General features: G+C 44.4%; 1 protein-coding gene across 4 annotated transcripts in view; it reads left to right on the forward strand.

Moving 5' to 3' along the window:
* Positions 1–22,401, forward strand: part of MAP4K3 (mitogen-activated protein kinase kinase kinase kinase 3) — a 249,756-nt gene that overhangs the window by 207,400 nt on the left and 19,955 nt on the right. For all 4 annotated transcript variants that reach the window (XM_083176045.1, XM_083176044.1, XM_083176047.1 and 1 more), the window contains 4 exons: positions 6,255–6,339; positions 11,034–11,113; positions 11,536–11,596; positions 12,386–12,503. In XM_083176045.1, the coding sequence (XP_083032171.1) occupies positions 6,255–6,339; positions 11,034–11,113; positions 11,536–11,596; positions 12,386–12,503 (344 nt within the window). The remainder of the gene's footprint in view (positions 1–6,254; positions 6,340–11,033; positions 11,114–11,535; positions 11,597–12,385; positions 12,504–22,401) is intronic.

Raw genomic sequence — 22,401 nt, forward strand, 5'->3', positions numbered from 1 at the left:
GCCGCGGAGAAGTTGGTTTTCGGACATCCAACAGCTGCTGGCCGACCAACCATACCCACTACCGCAGAGACACGACCTACTGCTACAGGGACCATTCCATCATCAACATCTAGCCTCCCTCCATTTGACGGCGTGGCTATTGAATCCGAGGTCCTGAAGGAAAAGGGGATCCCTAAGGCAGTCATCCCCACTATGTTAAAAGCGCGTAAACCATCTTCAGCTGCGCACTACCATCGCATTTGGAGATCTTATGCGGAGTGGTGCACAAGCAAGAGGTGGCCTTTTCGGATATTCAAATTATCCAGGCTTTTACTATTCCTTCAAAGAGGTCTAGACGGTGGCCTCCGCCTAGGTTCACTTAAAGTACAGATCTCTGCGCTGTCTATACTATTCCAGAGGAGGTTGGCCCTCATTCCGGAAATTCAGACTTTCTTACAGGGGGTTCTTAGGATACAACCTCCCTTTGTTCCACCGGCTCCGCCGTGGGACTTAAATTTAGTCCTGGCGTTCCTACAATCAGAGACGTTCGAACCTCTGGAAGAGGTTCCTTTAAAATTTCTGGTATGGAAAACAGTACTTCTGCTCGCCCTGGCATCAGCACGTCGTGTGTCCGAGCTGAGTGCACTATCCTGCAAAGCGCCGTACCTAGTATTCCACGAAGACAGGGCAGAATTGAGGACTCACCCATCTTTTCTACCTAAGGTAGTGTCCTCTTACCACATAAATCAGCCAATCGTGGTCCCTTCTTTTCAAGGTGCTCCTACGTCTCAATCCTCCTTGGACGTAGTTAGAGCTCTAAAGATTTATGTCAAAAGAACCACACAGATCCGAAAATCGGATTGTTTGTTCGATCTATACGATGCTTTTCGCAGAGGATGGCCAGCGTCAAAACAAACATTGGCCAGATGGATTCGGCTGACCATTCGGCAAGCATACGTTCACGCAGGAAAGACTCCGCCGTCAGTGTTGACAGCTCATTCAACCAGGTCAGTAAGCACATCATGGGCTGCCAGGCGAGGGGCTTCGGCCTCTCAGCTTTGTAGGGCAGCCACATGGTCATCAGTGAACACGTTCGTTCGCTTTTACCAATTTGACACGTTTGCAGCACCGGCGACAAACTTTGGTCGGTTGGTGTTGCAGGATCCACAGAGCTCACCCGCCCGGGGAACGGTCTTTGGTACCTCCCCGATGTAATCTCCAGTGTCTCCTGCTGCATGAGAGAGAAAAGAGGATTTTGGTACTCACCGATAAATCCATTTCTCTGAATCAGCAGGAGACACTGGACGCCCTCCCAGCTCTTGATCCTGTTGGTTGTGGGGCCAGTTCAGGCCCGGTCTGTTCATAAAGTTACATATGACTGTTGTATGCAAGTTGTTATAATTCAAGTTGTTATAATTATGTTTTTTGTTACCATCTCCTCGAGTAGGACAATTTCCTAACTGGGGGTATGATGGGTCTTAGAGGGGAGGAGCCAGCCTGCCCTGAAACAAATTTAGTAGTGCCTAGCTCCCAGCATTCCCAGCTCTAAACCCGATGTAATCTCCAGTGTCTCCTGCTGATTCAGAGAAATGGATTTATCGGTGAGTACCAAAATCCTCTTTTATATAGCAAATGTGAGCGACGCTGGAATTTTTAGCAGTTATTTTGCCCATCTCTCACAGAGATGTTGGCAGTCAAAGGGTTAAGTAAAATACTGTGGCATGCGAGTCAGCTCACGCATCACTAGCTATGTGCTGTATTCATTAACCTGCAGTTACCAGGTAAAACCAAATTGTCTATACAGTCTGGTATTGTTTGTAGAGCCATGGGAATGGCAGTGTGCTGCCATTCCTGTCTCTACCAAAGTTTTCTTGTAACTTGCATTGTAAAAGGAAAGGACATGATTAGCATATGGAGCAGACAGTCTTTGCACCACATGAAGTGAAGGAGCCAGAGCAGACGCACTGGCAGTGTAATGCAAAGGCTTGCTATCAGTTGGCGCCTCTGATTTACCGTCTCTGCTGCCACTGACACCTCAAGATGAAAGTTGTTTTCTGTTGATTACAAGGAACATGCTGAAAGCAAAATTGGAAACGTGGAAGAATTACTGTCTGTCGTTACTCAATTACAGGAGCATGAGGAAATGCAGAAGACAAATATAGACGGAAAGATCTGAAATTAGATGTGGCAAATTTATGTGATGTGTGTTTTGAAACATCCATCGCAAATCTCATTTCACTGAAATACACCATTAAGAATAGTTTGCATAAAGGCAGCATCTGTGCGTGAGTCTCCGCAAGGCAGCAGCAGAAACAAACAATAGCACATACGGTATTAGAGGTCTGTGTACCCAATGAGTCATTAATTGCAGAGTATCAGCAACACATTCAGATCTGCCAGTTACTCACAGCAAAATAGCAGCGGTGGAGAAGAGGAAACTATCTTGGGCACCAGGGTGGCAGCATGGGCTGTTGTGTTTTTTCCACCATCACGGACATTGTCTGCCCACCAGATTTCCTTGTTCTCCTCACACCCAGGAATACATGGCAGCTGTAGTGGGCTGTGTCATGGAAAGCATCAGACACAGGGCCCGATTCAGACCTGTTTGCTAGGCTGTGTATGCCCTCCGAACGCCATCAAATGATTTCTCTCCTCTTCAGAAAAGAAAGTCAGCGAAAACTGACTTTAATTTCATATGTAGATAGCTGAAAACTGGGCGGGCACTGATGTCATGTGATGTCAGCCGCCCCTCCCCAGGCAGGAGGCATCGGCCCGCCTGCATCCCCAGCAGAATGCCCAGCATTCCACTGCTACAACCTCATGTCTGCCCCTGCCTGCCCCCTCTGGAGTGCAAACCCCAAACATGGGGAAAGGGGCCAAATTCGGCCCACTACCAGCGGGCCTGAATCGGACCGCTAAAGGGAGACAAAGGGTTACATTTCCCCTATACGAAATCCCCTTTGATTATAATACTGGTGCTTTTGGTGTCTCCGTATCTTTAAAGTACTTCTTGGTTTCTCCATAGACGCAGAGAGCAGACTCTAATAGAGGCCACAAAAATTCAGCACTTACATTACAGGCAGAGGTCGCAGCTAATATTAGGAAGGGAGAGGATTTGTTACGGGTGTGGATCGTTTTATCGACCACACTTAGGTCGACAGTCATTAGGTCAACACCGTTGGGTCGACATGGGTGAGGGTCGACAGGTGTCTAGGTCGACATGGGTTTAGGTCGACACATGGGTTAGGTCGTTCGGTCAACATGGGTTTTTTTACCCGAATGTCGACACAGTCGACATGGACATCGTTGGAAGTGAACCGCAGCCCCTCGCTTCGCTCGCAATGCTTCGGGCACGGTGCCTCGCTGCGCTCGGCACACTATTTTATTCTCCCACCACGCCCTAGTGGATGGTAGGGCATGAAATACCGCCTGTTGGCACATGTCGGCTCAAAAAACAGTGAAAAAACCCATGTCGACCTAGACATCCTGTCGACCTTCACCCATGTCGACCTAGAACCCTGTCGACCTTGCCACCTGTCGACCCAACGGTGTCGACCTAATGACTGTCGACCTAAGTGCTGTTGACAATACGACCGTATCCCTTTGTTACAGGGTTTATTATTATGGGTAAACACATTTAGTATTCATAAGACAACTAATGTATCTATCTGTGTACAGGCAGCTGTACAACTATCATATAAGAAGAATCCCCATTATAGTTTTTTGTTTTAATAGAACTAATGCAAACTGTATTCTGTGCACTCCTCCAGATTATGTAATTAATATGTCAAGTTACCTTGGCGATCGGGCCTTTGCTGTGGTCACATGTCTTCCTGTTGGCATCTGTTCTGCTTTAGCATAATATACACTATGGAGCTGATGGACACAAATACGGTAGCTTTAAGTGGCTGAATAATAAATTAGTATATACAAGATACAGTATAACGTGCGCATTCTGTTCAGAAACCTTAACATATGCATCTAGTGTACACCAGGCACATGTCATGGACACTTACTGTACATCCCTATTACACTCTAGGTGTAAACTATTTATAGATTTGCATTCACCGCTAAGCATTAGAACACCAAAATAAAAACAGCAAAAACCATTCCTGTGCTTACCTATGCAAAAATATACATTTTAAACTTGTTCACTGACTCATAATCTATGCCCACGTGATGTGGAGTACACCGATATGTCAGTGGAGAATGTTCAAACGGCCAATCAAAAGTGTTTTTTATTTAAAGTATCTGCTAGTGTTGGAATACGGATGGCTGACAGAGTGTCTAGGTCGACAGCCAGGTCGACAGCCAAGTCAACATTGACAAAAAGGCCGTCACACAAAATGGCCGATGAGTTTTTGAGGGTTTCTTTTTTTCTTTCTTTTTAAAAACTTTTTACTTCCACATGTACTCCGATTGGGAATATTGAAGCATGGCAAGGGAAGCGGTACACAAATTGGGGGTCCACGTGCTCAGGTGTTGATATTGACAAAATCTTAAGTCGACCTTTTCATGTGTTGACCTTTTGCTGTCAACCTTATGACTGTTGACCTAGACATTGTCTATGAGCTATAGCACACCTGACTGTGACCATGCACATAACATGGCTTTCCCAGGTGTAGTCCTAGACAGTCACCTTACTGTATCTGGCTTACATTTGAACACCACGCTCCACTCATCTAGCACAGGCATGTGTAGGTGACCGTCATTGCAATCTTCATGGGCGTACAGTTCTGGGTACAGTATGTGTAGTGGGAATCCTTTATCTCATAAAGAGAACAGGGCTCCGAGAACAGGGCGGGCAGCTGACATCCAGTGATGTAAGCGACCCGCCCCCGGAAGGCAGGAAGCCGCCCAGGTTTTTCCCCCCAGCACGCCTCCAGCACACCCCCCTGCTGCGAGCGTCTCGGAGACTATGCAAGTCTCTGAGGGTGGCCGCAGTGAAGACATGCGCATATTCGCCTATCAATGGTCGTTGTTGCGAATTCGCAACCGTGCAACCAGACCAGAATGAGGGCAGTAGATTGTAAGCTCCACTGGGGCAGGGACTGATGTGAATGTTGAAATATTATCTGTAAAAGCGCTGCGGAATATGTGTGCGCTATATAAATATCTGGTAATAAATTAATAAAATATATTTATACAAAACAGGAAGACATTTGCTTTCAGCGCTAACAATTATATACTGCAGAACAGGGGCTTTGGTCATATTTTTACCATAATAGCAGCCCACATCAAGGGAGTCCAATATTCTGCAGGTATTAACCTACTGCAGCATACCGTATGTGCTCAGCACACAATTACATTTCATATTCTATAAGATTAATGTAAAGCATTTTAGCACAAAGGCAATATATTGTGTAATTAAATTCATTTCTATATAGATAATGGAAAAGTAATGGCTTTAGGGCTGTATCCAATTGGCAAGACAATTTTACCACTTTTCAAAAAGTGACTTTTTAGCCGTTAGTAATATCGGGCTATCCAATCATAGCCCATCTTTACCGTGCGATAAATAATCAATTTTCTGGTGATAACAAATGGGATCACGATAAGTTCCTGGACCCATGTCATCGCTAAAAATGGTCATCTGATGGCTGCTTATTGGGGATTCTGCTTCTCATGGTTGAGGCCAGCAAAACCTAATCCCTGATAAATGCTAGTGTTTAGGGCTAATTGTATAACCCCTGTAATGTATTATTTGTGGTAATTTACCGAAATGTAAAGAAAACCCGCCCCGTGGGCAAATTAATTGCAAAGTATTGCAGATCGCTATCCACCCGCAAATCCATATGCAATTCCTGAACCATCAAATGATTTTTCTAGTCTGTGCAAATGTCAGTAAGTCTGACCCCACCGGTCTTCTGCAACAGAGACATTCCGATCAGGGATGGAGCTGACGTCACAGACCCTCCCGGAAACACCTGGGCTCATGGAAAACATCAGTTTACCACCCCAAACATGTTTCCTGTCAATCAAATTGCAGGGAAATTGCGATGACAATCCATATGCAATTTCTGTCAATATTTCCCCTTGCACATGCGCAATGTGTACGGTATGCATTCGCAGTCATTCGATGATTGCTCGATCAACGAATTTGCACATCAGTGATAAACTCTGAGGCCCTTAATCTGTAGTATTTAAACGTGTTGTTGTTTTTTTAAACTACATAGCCGAGGCCCTTTCAGTCTAATGCGCTGTAGGTGTACATTTATTTACGATGTCATAGTTTAACCACCTGGATTTTAATTGGCACATGTTTTTCTCAACAGATGGGTGCATGTTTTTCAAAAGTATTTAATGGTTGTCCCTTGAAAATCCATTGTGCAACTTCATGGATAAATCCAGAAACAAGAGGTAAGGAGCTGTCACCCTGTATCACTCATCTCATTGGCACTCTTACCTACTCCCAGTGTTTGCTATGGTCACCATATATGGCTAGCTTAGTGCTAGTACATGTTGCTGATCCAAAGGATGTGTCAGCCCCACACAAGCTTGCAGGAACTAGCGTCTAGGTTATATTTTTTATCTTTAATAGAAACCTTCTAAAACATTGCTTTTAGCCCAAACCATTAAGCTGGGTGCACATTAGACAACTTGTAATCAACCATTTTCTTTGAACTCCCAGACAAACGATATAGTGCATACACACTGTGCAATCTTTGAAATGATATCATCAGTGGCCACAACCAGTAGAATTTTGTCGTTAGCATTATTTATAAATCTTCAGATTGATCAGAAGAAACAACCAGCGGGAACACACATCGGCATTGTGAGCGTACACAGAGGATGATTTAAATGATTTGTTATTCCGAACCCGTTTTAATTGTCCACATCATTTACAATGTTGTCTAACGTGTACCCAGCTTTATGCATTTCTATATGCAATTGAAAGCAAGAACATTAGCCAGTAATTTCTTAATTTAGTAAATTTCTGAATATGTTGATCTACAACATTTCTGGACTTTGCTAAGACTAATTTCTGGCCAGTTATGTCTAAAACAACCAGGTTAGCCATCAGAATGACAAAGTGCATTGACACCGTAATTCACATCAGTATTTTGATTTTGTGACTACTCCTCGTCTTTCTTCTCTTCACTCTCTTAAGCACAATTTACTTTTGTTCTCTGGAGATCTGTCTACTAATAAACACTTTTGTCATCACTTTATGTAATAATACATGTTATGTGTTGCCCTTATAATTGCCTAGTGCCGCTGCCTGCAACAACACTCATGTGGCTACCAATATCCTGTACATACTCACCCTCACCTAGTGTTACTCCCTGCTACAACACTCGCAACTCTACCAATATCCTGTACATACTCACTCTCACCTAGTGTCACTCCCTGCTACAACACTCACATCTATACCAATATCCTGTACATACTCCCCCTCACCTAGTGTCACTCCCTGCTACAACACTCACATAGCTACCAATATCCTGTACATACTCCCCCTCACCTAGTGTCACTCCCTGCTACAACACTCGCATCTCTACCAATATCCTGTACATACTCACTCTCACCTAGTGTCACTGCCTGCTACAACACTCACATCTATACCAATATCCTGTACATACTCCCCCTCACCTAGTGTCACTCCCTGCTACAACACTCACATGGCTACCAATATCCTGTACATACTCCCTCTCACCTAGTGTCACTCCCTGCTACAACACTCACATGGCTACCAATATCCTGTACATACTCCCTCTCACCTAGTGTCACTCCCTGCTACAACACTCACATGGCTACCAATATCCTATACATACTCCCCCTCACCTAGTGTCACTCCCTGCTACAACACTCACATAGCTACCAATATCCTGTACATACTCCCCCTCACCTAGTGTCACTCCCTGCTACAACACTCGCATCTCTACCAATATCCTGTACATACTCCCCCTCACCTAGTGTCACTGCCTGCTACAACACTCACATCTATACCAATATCCTGTACATACTCCCCCTCACCTAGTGTCACTCCCTGCTACAACACTCACATGGCTACCAATATCCTGTACATACTCCCTCTCACCTAGTGTCACTCCCTGCTACAACACTCACATGACTACCAATATCCTGTACATACTCCCCCTCACCTAGTGTCACTGCCTGTTACAACACTCACATCTATACCAATATCCTGTACATACTCCCCCTCACCTAGTGTCACTCCCTGCTACAACACTCACATGGCTACCAATATCCTGTACATACTCCCTCTCACCTAGTGTCACTCCCTGCTACAACACTCACATGGCTACCAATATCCTGTACATACTCCCCCTCACCTAGTGTTACTCCCTGCTACAACACTTGCATCTCTACCAATATCCTGTACATACTCCCCCTCACATAGGCCCTTATTCTGGTTGGTGCGGTAATATCCGCGTGCGTTCGTACCGCCGATGTTTTGTGACTGCGCATGTGCAGAGGCGTCTCTGCGCATGTGCGAGCGGGACGTACGGCCAAATCCCGCATGAAATGTGAACACTCCGAACAGGGGGTGGAGAGGGGCGTGAAGGGCTATTTGGGCTCATTACCATATGCATACGCCCCGCGTTTCATGGGCGTTCCCATGCAAACGCTGGGCGTACGTATGGTAATGCGGCCGTGACGCACGTGTAGGGGGCGGACATATGACATTGCCGGATGTCAGCTGCCCGCCCAGATCTCTGCTTTTGCACAGAAAAATGTCCGTGTGGTCTGAGGTTGCGGGAGCTGCCTGACCACTCGGTCCTGCATTCGATGGTCTGCAACCATCGAATGATGGGGGAGGTTCCCTGAGATGGAGGAGGCGTATTCCATGAAAAATACACGTGCGGTCTGTTCGGCCAGCTTCTTACCGCGTACGGACGGAGTTGGCGATCCGTATGGAAGGCGGGGTTTCGCACGCACGGTCCTGGCCGCATATTCGGATCCGGGCCATAGTGTCACTCCCTGCTACAACACTCGCATCTCTACCAATATCCTGTACATACTCACCCTCACCTAGTGCCACTCCCTGCTACAACACTTACATGGCTACCAATATCCTGTACATACTCACCCTGTACATACTAGGGTACTTGTTTCCTAGCACGGCCACAATCGCGGGCATCGGGTGTCATTTTTAGTGGTCTGCGACGCGACCGACGCGATGCCCCCGTTTTTCCCATTGAAATGCATTGAAAAAAGTCAAAATCGCGTCGGTTGCGTCGTATGCGGCTAAAAAAGGCTTAAATGGTCCAGACGCGATGCCCCCGATTTCCCATAGGAAACAATGTTAAATGCCTCAATTTACTCGCGATGCCCCCGATTTCCCATAGCAAACAATGTTAAAAGCCTCAATTTCACCAAATCCTCATAGGGAACAATGGTAAATGGGCCAGAAACCCCCCAAAACACCCCTGAACAGTGAAATGTCCCCCCAAAAGTAGTTTACGCCACCCCACGATCAACGCGAACCCGAAGCGTAGCGAGCGCAGTGGTACGCGTCCTCCGACCTTTTCATACCCCCACTATCCACGTCGGCGTGGAGTTGAGAATAGAATAGTGTGGCGAGCGCAGCGAGCCACCGAGCCCGAAGCGTGGCGAGCGCACGCGGATACCTTCACAGGTAAACGCGTCCCTTCGCAGGCTTCACAGGTATCTGCGTCCCCACGCGGGGCTCGCTGCGCTCGCCACGCTTCGGGCTTGGTGGCTCGCTGCACTCGCCACACTATTCTATTCTCAACTCCACGCCGACGTTGATAGTGGGGGTATTAAAAGGTCGGAGGACGCTTCGGGTTCAGGTTGATCGTGGGGTGGCGTAAACTACTTTTGGGGGGACATTTCACTGTTCAGGGGTGTTTTGGGGGGTTTCTGGACCATTTACCATTGTTCCCTATGATGATTTGGGTAAATTGAGCCATTTAACATTGTTTCCTATGGGAAATCGGGGGCATCGTGGGTAAATTGAGGCATTTAACATTGTTCCCTATGGGAAATCGCGTCGGTACCATCGCACCCAATTTTTAAGTGCATGCGATCGCCGCGATGCCCCCGATTTTTCCTCACGATGCCCACGATCATGATCGTTGTGGCCATGCTAGGAAACAAGTACCCATACTAGCCCTCACCTAGTGCCACTGCCTGCAACAACACTAACATCACTACCAATATCCTGAACATACTATCCCTCACCTAGTGCCACTGCCTGCAACAGCACTCACATGGCTAAAAATATCATGTAATACTAAGCCCTCACCTAGTGCCACTGCCTGCTACAACACTTACATGGCTACCAATATCCTGTACATACTCACCCTGTACATACTAGTCCTCACCTAGTGCCACTGCCTGCAACAACACTAACATCGCTACCAATATCCTGAACATACTATCCCTCACCTAATGCCACTGCCTGCAACAGCACTCACATGGCTAAAAATATCATGTAATACTAAGCCCTCACCTAGTGCCACTGCCTGCAACAACACTAACATCGCTACCAATATCCTGAACATACTATCCCTCACCTAATGCCACTGCCTGCAACAGCACTCACATGGCTAAAAATATCATGTAATACTAAGCCCTCACCTAGTGCCACTGCCTGCTACAACACTCACGTGATTACCAATATACTGCTTATACACACTCACCCTCACCTAGTGCCACTGCCTGCTACAACACTCACATAGCTACCAATTTCCTGTACATACTCACCCTCACCTAGTGCCAGTCCCTGCTACAACACTCACATGTCTATGTCATGCTGAATAGAGAAACATTATCTGTCCTAATATGCAAACAACCATAGTCATTGACATTGTAGTGAATGTGCTATTAGTGTCTGTGACCGGACTTGTGATTGGTGCTCGGCAACTGTCATATTATGTAGTAGGAAGTAGTGGGACTTTATTCCCAAATACACGTAAAGGAGCGACAAAATAATTGGAAACTAAAGTGCTTGTTATATCATTACTTGTTTGTCTCTTTATATGAAGAATGTAAATTGTTTCTAAATGTGTGTACTGCGCAATGTGTATAGCAAGTAAGACAGCCTATTTCTTGCTGACTTTCAGATCAATATCTAATATTTGGTGCTGAGGAAGGAATCTATACCTTGAATCTGAATGAATTACATGAAACCTCAATGGAACAGGTGCGGACTCGTGCTCAGACACAGTGAACCTTTCTGTTTGTATATTATAACATTTATATGCAGTAGTAAGTTGACATATATATATATATATATATATATATATATATATATATATATATATATATATATATATATATGTAGACAGGTTGCCTAGCAGTCTCCTAGTTGTATCATCCGGTTGCGGTGCCCTCGATCCCAGGAATTGGGAGATATATCTTGTAGATTGTTGGAGGCACTCGCAACACTTTTCAAATTTTCAAACAAGAAATAAAGCAAAGCTCACACAAGGGGCTGCTGTGACATATATATATATATATATATATATATATATATCTCCCTGTTTACCTATATCAATCATACATAAATCTCTAGAGCCGAATATGATTTGCTTGGTAATAATATTCTAATCTTTTTTTCTTTAGCTTTTCCCAAGAAGATGTACATGGATGTATGTAATGAACAACTGCCTCCTCTCTATATCTGGTATGTAATGCACTTTTGCCATCAGTGAACACACAACTTTGGAATCCGACAGTGATGCCACACTGCGTCCTTCCTACTCTTTATATCACGCCGTTATGTGTTTTGCAAGCTATAAGCACTGACTGCCAGAAATGAATCTGAGCACACAGGAAAGCGGAAGGCGATTGCAGCTCTCCTGGCAGTCCCCTGTACCATTACAGAAGCTGTGCATGTTCAGTGCTGGGGAGTGTGTTTTTGTGCGACCTTTTCCATTAAATGTGTCTTATTCACAAAGTGATACGAATAGTATGCACAGGTAGCTTATGCTGGATGCCTATAGTCTGTATGTGACCGCGGACGTATCGGCATACGAAATGCTATGTTACAGCAGTTGTATGTGTTTAGTGGGAATGAATTGCCATTAAGCGTTACACTGTGAAACAATTGTTGCAGCAGAGAATGCAAATTTTTGCCATGTTCTTTAGAACAGCAATCATTAGTATGTGCTGCTAGGCCAATAATGGATAGAAGTTACTGCAGCACAATGCATTCTAATGGAGCAAATGCACAGAGAAGTGTCCAGTATTTGGATCTGGCTCTAAAAATGTCCTTGGCCTTCTAGGGGCAGATGAAGCCGTGAGATGCCACTAAATCATAATACTTATATCCTATATGCATTTTAATGCAGAATAAAGACATTAGCATTGTGTATTTACAAGCTATGATACAGACTTGCCATTCTCTATACATCAGCACTGGCCAAACATTCCGTGATCTAACACCAGGATATTGTTTTTCTCATTCCTGCAGGTAAAGCCTCCCAGCTGTATTCCCACAATCTCCCCGGCCTGTTTGATTATGCAAGACAAATGCAGAAACTGCCAGTTGCTATTCCAGCCCACAAGCTCCCTGACAGAATACTGCCCAGGTGGGTGTGAAAAGCTCTCCTTGTGTGTATACTCAAGACTGATTTCCAATTTCCTTCATGTCTATGGATACAGCATAGCAAGTCTGACTTTCTGGTTCTAATTACAAAGATTTCCCTTGGAGCTAAAGTGACAGAGTCCAGGTCAGAACTCCCCTGCCACTAAAGCTAATAGACCTAGTGTTAGCTAGCAGGCAGGCTGCTATTATGTCAGGAAAGTGCCAGATCTAATGTTAGTATTGAGGGCAGAGCTGACAGACGCTCCTTTCACTGTAATAGCAGGTGGGTTGCGATAAATAAACTACAGGTGTGCATGTAAAAACATAGATCACATTTATTTAGATAATCATCATATTAAAAAGACCAAAAAAATATAAAAAAAAATAAATAAATAAAAAATGCATATATGTAAAACTCTGTTGCTGTGTGTTTCCACAAATAGGATTGCAATCACCCTTAACCCCTTCCCGACATTTGACGTATATATACGTCATGGTCGGGAAGTACTTCCCGACACATGACGTATATATACGTCATGGCTGAAAACTGTCACTGCGTCTAGAGACGCAGTGACAGAGGGACAATGTCTGCTGTCCCTGACAGCAGACATGTCCCTGCGTGCCCGGGGGGGGCTGCGATGCCGCCCCCCCGTCGCCGATCACTGTGATTGGCTGTTCAGTGTGAACAGCCAATTACAGCGTTTTCTGTGTCACCGGCGAATAACGTTCGCCGGTGACATGGGATCGGAGGTGATTGGTGCTGTAAAGTACAGCACCAATCACCGTGGGGTGTAAGGGTGACACTGGTGTCACCCCACCTCACCCCGCCCGCCCCCAAAGGCCGTGATTGGTTCGTCGGACCGACGGACCAATCACAGCCATGGAGGGGGGTTTAAACTAACGGTGACTGCACTGCAGACGCCATTCCGGTCTGGAATTGCGTGCAGTGTGGTCACCGTGCCTGGCTGCCGCAGTATACTGACCTGATCCGTGCAAACCGTGCAAAATACTTACCTGATCACTGCCTGGATCTTGCTACTTGTGTTGTGCTGTGTTGTGCTGTGTTGTGCTGCTGCAGTTAGCTAGAGAGAGAGAGATAGAGAGAGATAGAGAGAGATAGAGAGAGATAGAGAGAGATAGAGAGAGATAGAGAGGCCTAGTGACAGAGAGTGCTATATTTTGCTGCAGTGTAATAGAGTTATAGATAGAGAGAGAGATAGATAGAGAGATAGTGACAGATTGTGATATATATTTTTTATATAACTGACTGCTGCCCCCCCTTTTGTGCTGATCACTATATCTGAGGTGATCAGCAACTTTTTTGGGGGTGCAGGGGTTTGCTGCAGTGTCATAGAGTGTCATAGAGTGATAGATAGTGAGAGATAGAGAGATAGAGAGAGAGAGTGATAGAGAGTGCTAAATTTTGTGTCTGCTGCCCCCGCCTTTTGTGCTGATCACTATATCTGAGGTGATCAGCAACTTTTTTGGGGGTGCAGGGGTTTGTAAATTCCTGTCAGTGCTGCAGTGTCATAGAGTGATAGATAGTGAGAGATAGAGAGAGAGAGTGCTAAATTTTGTGTCTGCTGCCCCCGCCTTTTGTGCTGATCACTATATCTGAGGTGATCAGCAACTTTTTTGGGGGTGCAGGGGTTTGTTTTTTAAATTCCTGTCAGTGCTGCAGTGTCATAGAGTGATAGATAGTGAGAGATAGAGAGAGAGAGTGACAGAGAGTGATAGAGTGCTATATTTTGTGTCTGCAGGAAATATATACCTGCCAGTTGCACCAAAGGTTGTGCACCTGCTGCCCCTCACCTTTTTTTTTTTTTTTGAGGGTGCTGTGGGTATTTTTACACACACTGTGATTTTGTGGGTGTCCTGTGGCCACTGTGCGCTGATCAGTGACGTACATCACTGATCAGCTTTTTCGGCACAGGGTTGATTTTTTTTTTTTTTTTTTTTAATAAATTCCTGTTGCCTTTGAGCGCTGTTCAGTGACGGTCGTTACTGACTAACATCTGTGCTCAATTTTTGGTGCAGGACCTTTTTTTTTTTTTTTTTTTTTAATAAATTCCTGTTGCCTTTGAGCGCTGTTCAGTGACGGTCGTTACTGACTAACATCTGTGCTCAATTTTTGGTGCAGGACCTTTTTTTTTTTTTTTTTTTTTTCTGCACTACATACACACTACCTGGTTGAAATAAAGTTTGTACCCCCCCCCTACACTATACACGTGTTGAAACATTTCACAACCACAAACACAAAAATAAAAATGGCATCCCAAAGGTCATCCCAAATGTCATCCCAGTCATCCAGAAGAATGTACTCAGCGGAGGAGGCATATGCCATGCTTGCCTCTGACAGTGACACAGACAGTGATGCAAGCGGGGAATTTGAAGGATTTGTGTTAACCTCATCTTCCTCCTCTAGTGATGAGGGACCCCCTCAAAGACGCCCCCGTAGAGCAGCTGAGACCCCCCCCCCAATGATTGATCCCGTATGGATCCCACCACCAGCCAATTTTGAGCCCCAGGTTCCTGAGTTTTTGGCCATCCCAGGAATCCAATTTGATTCCACAGGTCTCAGAGAAATTGACTTCTTCAAATTATTTTTCTCTGATGATTTTATAAATTTAATGGTGGACCAAACTAATTTATATGCCCAGCAGTTTATTGCTCAAAACCCCACGTCATCATTTGCTAGGTGGACCCCTGTAGATGCAGTAGAGATGATGGCGTTTTGGGGTCTGGTGTTTCATATGGGCATAGTAAAAAAGCCAGAAATTAGGCAATATTGGAGTACAGATGTTCTGTACAGCACCCCATTTTACCGTATGGCCATGACCCGGACTCGTTTTGAGATGATCCTTAAATTTCTGCATTACAGCGATAATGCACAGTGCCCACCCAGAGATGATCCCACCTTTGACCGGCTATTCAAAGTCAGGCCGGTCATTGATCATTTCAGCGCCAAATTTGAGGAGATGTACATCCCCCAACAATTCATTTGTGTGGACGAGTCCCTTTTACATTTTAAAGGAAGGGTTAAATTCCGCCAGTACCTTCCCAATAAGAGGGCAAGGTATGGCATAAAATTGTATAAACTGTGTGAAAGCACCTCAGGGTACACCCACAGGTTTAGGGTATATGAAGGGAAGGATTCAAGTATTGAACCGCCAGAATGCCCCCCCTCCCTCGTAGGTGTTAGTGGAAAAATTGTCTGGGATTTAGTGCACCCCTTCCTGGATAAAGGTTATCACCTCTATGTGGATAACTTTTACACTAGCATCCCCCTGTTTAAGGCCCTTGGTTCAAGAGGTACAGCAGCTTGCGGTACTGTGCGCAAGAACCAAAGAGGCCTCCCAAAAACGCACATTGCCCAAGTAATGAGAAGGGGTGAAAGCAGGGGAATATGCACTGAAAATATGTTGTTGGTCAAATATAAGGACAAGAGGGATGTCCTTATACTGACAACAATTCACGGAGACAGTACCACCTCCGTCCCTGTACGAGGTACCAGTACCCACACCTCAAAACCTAATTGTATCCTGGATTACAATAGGTACATGGGCGGAGTGGATCTTTCAGATCAGGTACTGAAGCCGTACAGTGCCCTGCGGAAAACAAAAATCTGGTACAAGAAGCTGGCCGTGTATATCATCCAGATGGCACTGTATAACGCTTACGTGCTATTCCGTTCTACCGGCCAGAGGGGGACATTTATGCACTTTCAAGAGGAAGTCATAAAGGGCCTGATATTTGGGAACCAGCAGGCAGAGGGCCCCAGTACTTCTAGTACTGGCCCCCGTATTGTACCAGGGCAGCATTTTCCCAACGAAATCCCCTCCACTGCAAAAAAGGGCAGGACACAAAAAAGGTGCAAAGTTTGTTATAAAAGGGGAATAAGAAAGGAAACTATTTTCCACTGTGAAACTTGCCCTGACAAACCCGGCCTTTGCATAAAGGAGTGTTTTAAAATATACCACACATCTATGGATTATTAGGTCCATCAATTCACCGTGCATCGGGGGTCTTGCTAATGCCACATAGCACCCACCATTCATTCCACCTGAATCTGAGCCGCAAAATCCAAAAATCACTCCTTCCCTTCTGAGTCCTGCCATGCACCCAACTGGTATTTTTTGGTCACATATGAGGCATTGCCATACTCGGGAGAAATTGGGGCATATATTTTGGGGTGCTTTTTCTCCTTCAAACCTTGTGAAAATGAAAAATTTTGAGCCAGAACTGCATTTTTGTGTAAAAAAATGTAATTTTGCCCAGTTGTATCAAAATTGGTGAAACCCCTGGGGGTTTGAAATGTACATTATACCCCTAGATGAATTCCCTGAGGGGTGTAGTTTGCAAAATGGGGTCACTTGTGGGGGGTTCCACTGTATTGGTGCTTGGGGGGTCTTGCTAATGCGACATAGCACCCACCATCATTCCACCAGAATTTGTGCTGCAAAATCCAAATATCACTCCTTCCCTTCTGAGTCCTGCCACTTTTTGGTCACACATGAGGCATTGCCGTACTCGGGAGAAATTGGGGCACAGATTTTGGGGTGCTTTGTCTCCTTCATTCCTTGTGAAAATGAAAAATTTTGAGCCAGAACTGCATTTTTGTGTAAAAAAATGTAATTTTTCATTTTCACTGCCCACTTGTATCAAAATTGGTGAAACCCTGGGGGTTTGAAATGTACACTATACCCCTAGATGAATTCCCTGAGGGGTGTAGTTTGCAAAATGAGGTGACTTGTGGGGGGGTTCCACTGTATTGGTGCAACATAGCACCCACCATTCATTCCACCAGAATCTGTGCTGCAAAATCCAAAAATCACTCCTTCCCTTCTGAGTCCTGCCATGCACCCAACTGGTATTTTTTGGTCACATGTGAGGCATTGCCGTACTCGGGAGAAATTGGGGCACAGATTTTGGGGTGCTTTTTCTCCTTCATACCTTCTGAAAATGAAAAATTTTGAGCCAGAACTGCATTTTTGTGTAAAAAATGTAATTTTTCATGTTCACTGCCCACTTGTATCAAAATTGGTGAAACCCCTGGGGGTTTGAAATGTACACTATACCCCTAGATGAATTCCCTGAGGGGTGTAGTTTGCAAAATGGGGTCACTTGTGGGGGGGTTCCACTGTATTGGTGCTTTGGGGGTCTTGCTAATGCGACATAGCACCCACCAACATTCCACCAGAATCTGAGCTGCAAAATCCAAAAATCACTCCTTCCCTTCTGAGTCCTGCCATGCACCCAAATGGTATTTTTTGGTCACATATGAGGCATTGCCATACTCGGGAGAAATTGGGGCACAGATTTTGGGGTGCTTTTTCTCCTTCATACCTTCTTAAAATGAAAAACTTTGAGCCAGAACTGCATTTTTGTGTAAAAAAATGTAATTTTTCATTTTCACTGCCCACTTGTATCAAAATTGGTGAAACCCCTGGGGGTTTGAAATGTACACTATACCCCTAGATGAATTCCCTGAGGGGTGTACTTTGCAAAATGGGGTGACTTGTGGGGGGGTTCCACTGTATTGGTGCAACATAGCACCCACCATTCATTCCACCAAAATCTGTGCTGCAAAATCCAAAAATCACTCCTTCCGTTCTGAGTCCTGCCATGCACCCAACTGGTATTTTTTGGTCACATGTGAGGCATTGCCGTACTCGGGAGAAATTGGGGCACAGATTTTGGGGTGCTTTTTCTCCTTCATACCTTCTGAAAATGAAAAATTTGGAGCCAGAACTGCATTTTTGTGTAAAAAAATGTAATTTTTCATTTTCACTGCCCACTTGTATCAAAATTGGTGAAACCCCTGGGGGTTTGAAATGTACACTATACCCCTAGATGAATTCCCTGAGGGGTGTAGTTTGCAAAATGGGGTGACTTGTGGGGGGGTTCCACTGTATTGGTGCTTGGGGGGTCTTGCTAATGCGACATAGCACCCACCAAAATTCCACCAGAATCTGAGCTGCAAAATCCAAAAATCACTCCTTCCCTTCTGAGTCCTGCCATGCACCCAACTGGTATTTTTTGGTCACATGTGAGGCATTGCCGTACTCGGGAGAAATTGGGGCACAGATTTTGGGGTGCTTTTTCTCCTTCATACCTTCTGAAAATGAAAAATTTCGAGCCAGAACTGCATTTTTGTGTAAAAAATGTAATTTTTCATTTTCACTGCCCACTTGTATCAAAATTGGTGAAACCCCTGGGGGTTTGAAATGTACACTATACCCCTAGATGAATTCCCTGAGGGGTGTAGTTTTCAAAATGGGGTGACTTGTGGGGGGGTTCCACTGTATTGGTGCTTGGGGGGTCTTGCTAATGCGACATAGCACCCACCAAAATTCCACCAGAATCTGAGCTGCAAAATCCAAAAATCACTCCTTCCCTTCTGAGTCCTGCCATGCACCCAACTGGTATTTTTTGGTCACATGTGAGGCATTGCCGTACTCGGGAGAAATTGGGGCACAGATTTTGGGGTGCTTTTTCTCCTTCATACCTTCTGAAAATGAAAAATTTGGAGCCAGAACTGCATTTTTGTGTAAAAAAATGTAATTTTTCATTTTCACTGCCCACTTGTATCAAAATTGGTGAAACCCCTGGGGGTTTGAAATGTACACTATACCCCTAGATGAATTCCCTGAGGGGTGTAGTTTTCAAAATGGGGTGACTTGTGGGGGGGTTCCACTGTATTGGTGCTTGGGGGGTCTTGCTAATGCGACATAGCACCCACCAAAATTCCACCAGAATCTGAGCCGCAAAATCCAAAAATCACTCCTTCCGTTCTGAGTCCTGCCATGCACCCAACTGGTATTTTTTGGTCACATGTGAGGCATTGCCGTACTCGGGAGAAATTGGGGCACATATTTTGGGGTGCTTTTTCTCCTTCATACCTTCTGAAAATGAAAAATTGTGAGCCAGAACTGCATTTTTGTGTAAAAAAATGTAATTTTTCATTTTCACTGCCCATTTGTATCAAAATTGGTGAAACCCCTGGGGGTTTGAAATGTACACTATACCCCTAGATGAATTCCCTGAGGGGTGTACTTTGCAAAATGGGGTGACTTGTGGGGGGGTTCCACTGTATTGGTGCAACATAGCACCCACCATTCATTCCACCAGAATCTGTGCTGCAAAATCCAAAAATCACTCCTTCCCTTCTGAGTCCTGCCATGCACCCAACTGGTATTTTTTGGTCACATGTGAGGCATTGCCGTACTCGGGAGAAATTGGGGCACAGATTTTGGGGTGCTTTTTCTCCTTCATACCTTCTGAAAATGAAAAATTTGGAGCCAGAACTGCATTTTTGTGTAAAAAAATGTAATTTTTCATTTTCACTGCCCACTTGTATCAAAATTGGTGAAACCCCTGGGGGTTTGAAATGTACACTATACCCCTAGATGAATTCCCTGAGGGGTGTAGTTTTCAAAATGGGGTGACTTGTGGGGGGGTTCCACTGTATTGGTGCTTGGGGGGTCTTGCTAATGCGACATAGCACCCACCAAAATTCCACCAGAATCTGAGCTGCAAAATCCAAAAATCACTCCTTCCCTTCTGAGTCCTGCCATGCACCCAACTGGTATTTTTTGGTCACATGTGAGGCATTGCCGTACTCGGGAGAAATTGGGGCACAGATTTTGGGGTGCTGTGTCTCCTTCATACCTTCTGAAAATGACAAATTTGGAGCCAGAACTGCATTTTTGTGTAAAAAAAATAATTTTTCATTTTCACTGCCCAGTTGTACCACAATTGGTGAAACCCCTGGGGGTTTGAAATGTACACTATACCCCTAGATGAATTCCCTGAGGGGTGTAGTTTGCAAAATGGGGTCACTTGTGGGGGGGTTCCTAACTTTTAGCATCTTATGGTGCCTAGAAACCTACATGGTGCCTAAAAAATAATCTCATAAAAAGGAGGCTCCAAAATCAAGTAGGTGCTCCTTCTATTATGAAGCCTGTGGTTTGGTCACCGTGCACACTAGGGCCACATATAGGATATTTATGAAAACAAAAGAATTGGGGGAATCAATTTTTAGTCACATTTCTCTAGTAAAATGTACTGTGTTCCTTAGAAAAATGTATTAAAATTGCAAATCTGCAAAAAAAAAAGAAATTTTGAAATTTCACCTACACTTTGTTTTAATTCCTGTGAAACACCTAAAGGGTTAACAAACTTCCAAAATGCTGTTTTGAATACTGTGAGGGGTGCAGTTTTTTGAAATGGCATCATTTATGGGGGTGTCTCACATACAAGTCCCTCAAAGTCACATCAGAACTGAACTGGTCCCTAAAAAAATCAGTGTTTGAAATTTTCTTGAAAATTTGAGAATTTGCTATTCATATTGTAAGCCTCCTAGTGTCCCAAAAAATTAAAAGGAAGTTGAAATAATGATGTCAACATAAAGTAGACATATGGTCTATGTTAGTTATTCACTATTTTTAGTGGTAAGATTATTTGTCTCACAAGCAGAAAATTTAACATTTTGCAAATCGCTAAATTTTCCATTTTTTCACGATATTTTGGTATTTTTCACAAAAAAACACAGACTGTATTGACGAAAATTTACCACTAACTTGAAGTACAATGTGTCACGAGAAAACAATCTCAAAATCACTGGGATAAGTAAAAGCAAAAAAAAGTTATCCCCACTTAAGTGAGACATGTCAGATTTGAAAAAAATGGCTCTGTCAGGAACGCAAAAACTAGCTCTGTCAGGAAGGGGTTAATGCCCTCAGGCTCATTGGGCTTCTGGTGTCCCTTCCTTTAAGGCCCAATTGGATGCTTACAGTGTTGCACTGAAACTAGTGCCTGTGGTGGTGACAGTGACTGGATATTGCGTTATTCCTCCCCATGTTTGTATAGTTTACCCGTTTTTATCAGGCTCCTTAGAGAGGTGGCGTTCTTCCACAATGGGTGCTGCTGTAGTCATGCTGGGGAGTCCAGTAGTACTAGATGGAGACCAATTGATGGTGTAGTGCTGGCTGGGTCACTTGCAAGAGTTGATATTGGTGCTAAAGATGTCACAGCAACAGAGAGTCCAAGCGCCAGTAACCAACACGTTTCGCTGCCTTAGCAGCTTTTTTGACACCTCAAAAAAGCTGCAAAGGCAGTGAAACGCATAAATGAACTAGTCTAGGTGAAAGAATAACAGGTAATGCCTAGACTACAGTATCTGGCACAATGTGAACATCGATCCAGTCATCAAGGGTTGTATATTGTAGGGTAGTCTGTGTTTACAGGGCCAGAGAGACTCTGGTTCATAGAGAGAACAGAAATAGTATTTTTCTATTGATTAAACCCACACTGGGGGCTATTACCTAACACAATGCAACATGCACCTGAAATGCCTGGGTTTGTCTGGAGTGCTCTGATGGTCCACCAAGCCGAACTTCAAGGTATATAACTTACACCCTCCACAAAGGCACAGGCTTACTGAGCTTTCACTTCTTACTCATTTAGTACCACATATTTCAGTCAAATTAGTAGTCCAATTTAGTAAAATGAATGTATAAGAATGCTTATTTTAGTATGCGCTTTAGCTCATATTGGTCTATGAGAGTATAGACTTTACTACAGATTGATTATTCATTTTATTCAATTCTATGTTTTTTCTTCCCCATTTTTGTATTTTATTAATGAAATACAGTTGAAAAATAAAAACAGATATCATAATAGAAGTGCACAGATGTTGTAATATTAAAATACTGAGAAATGGCAAAGAGCCCACTCGTACAGTGCCCATGCTACTAGGAGCGCTATAGATGTGGACTTGAGTTTCTCTCCCTTGCACCCGTTTTGTCTTTATTGCTGCGGCAACATCATATGAGCGTATAAGGCGGATCAGAGAAGGCAACCAATTTGCTGGTTTCCTCTGTCATCTAGGAAGATTTTTC

The sequence above is a fragment of the Crinia signifera genome, chromosome 3 (assembly GCF_055691185.1).
Source record: "Crinia signifera chromosome 3, ASM5569118v1, whole genome shotgun sequence".
NCBI lineage: Eukaryota > Metazoa > Chordata > Amphibia > Anura > Myobatrachidae > Crinia > Crinia signifera.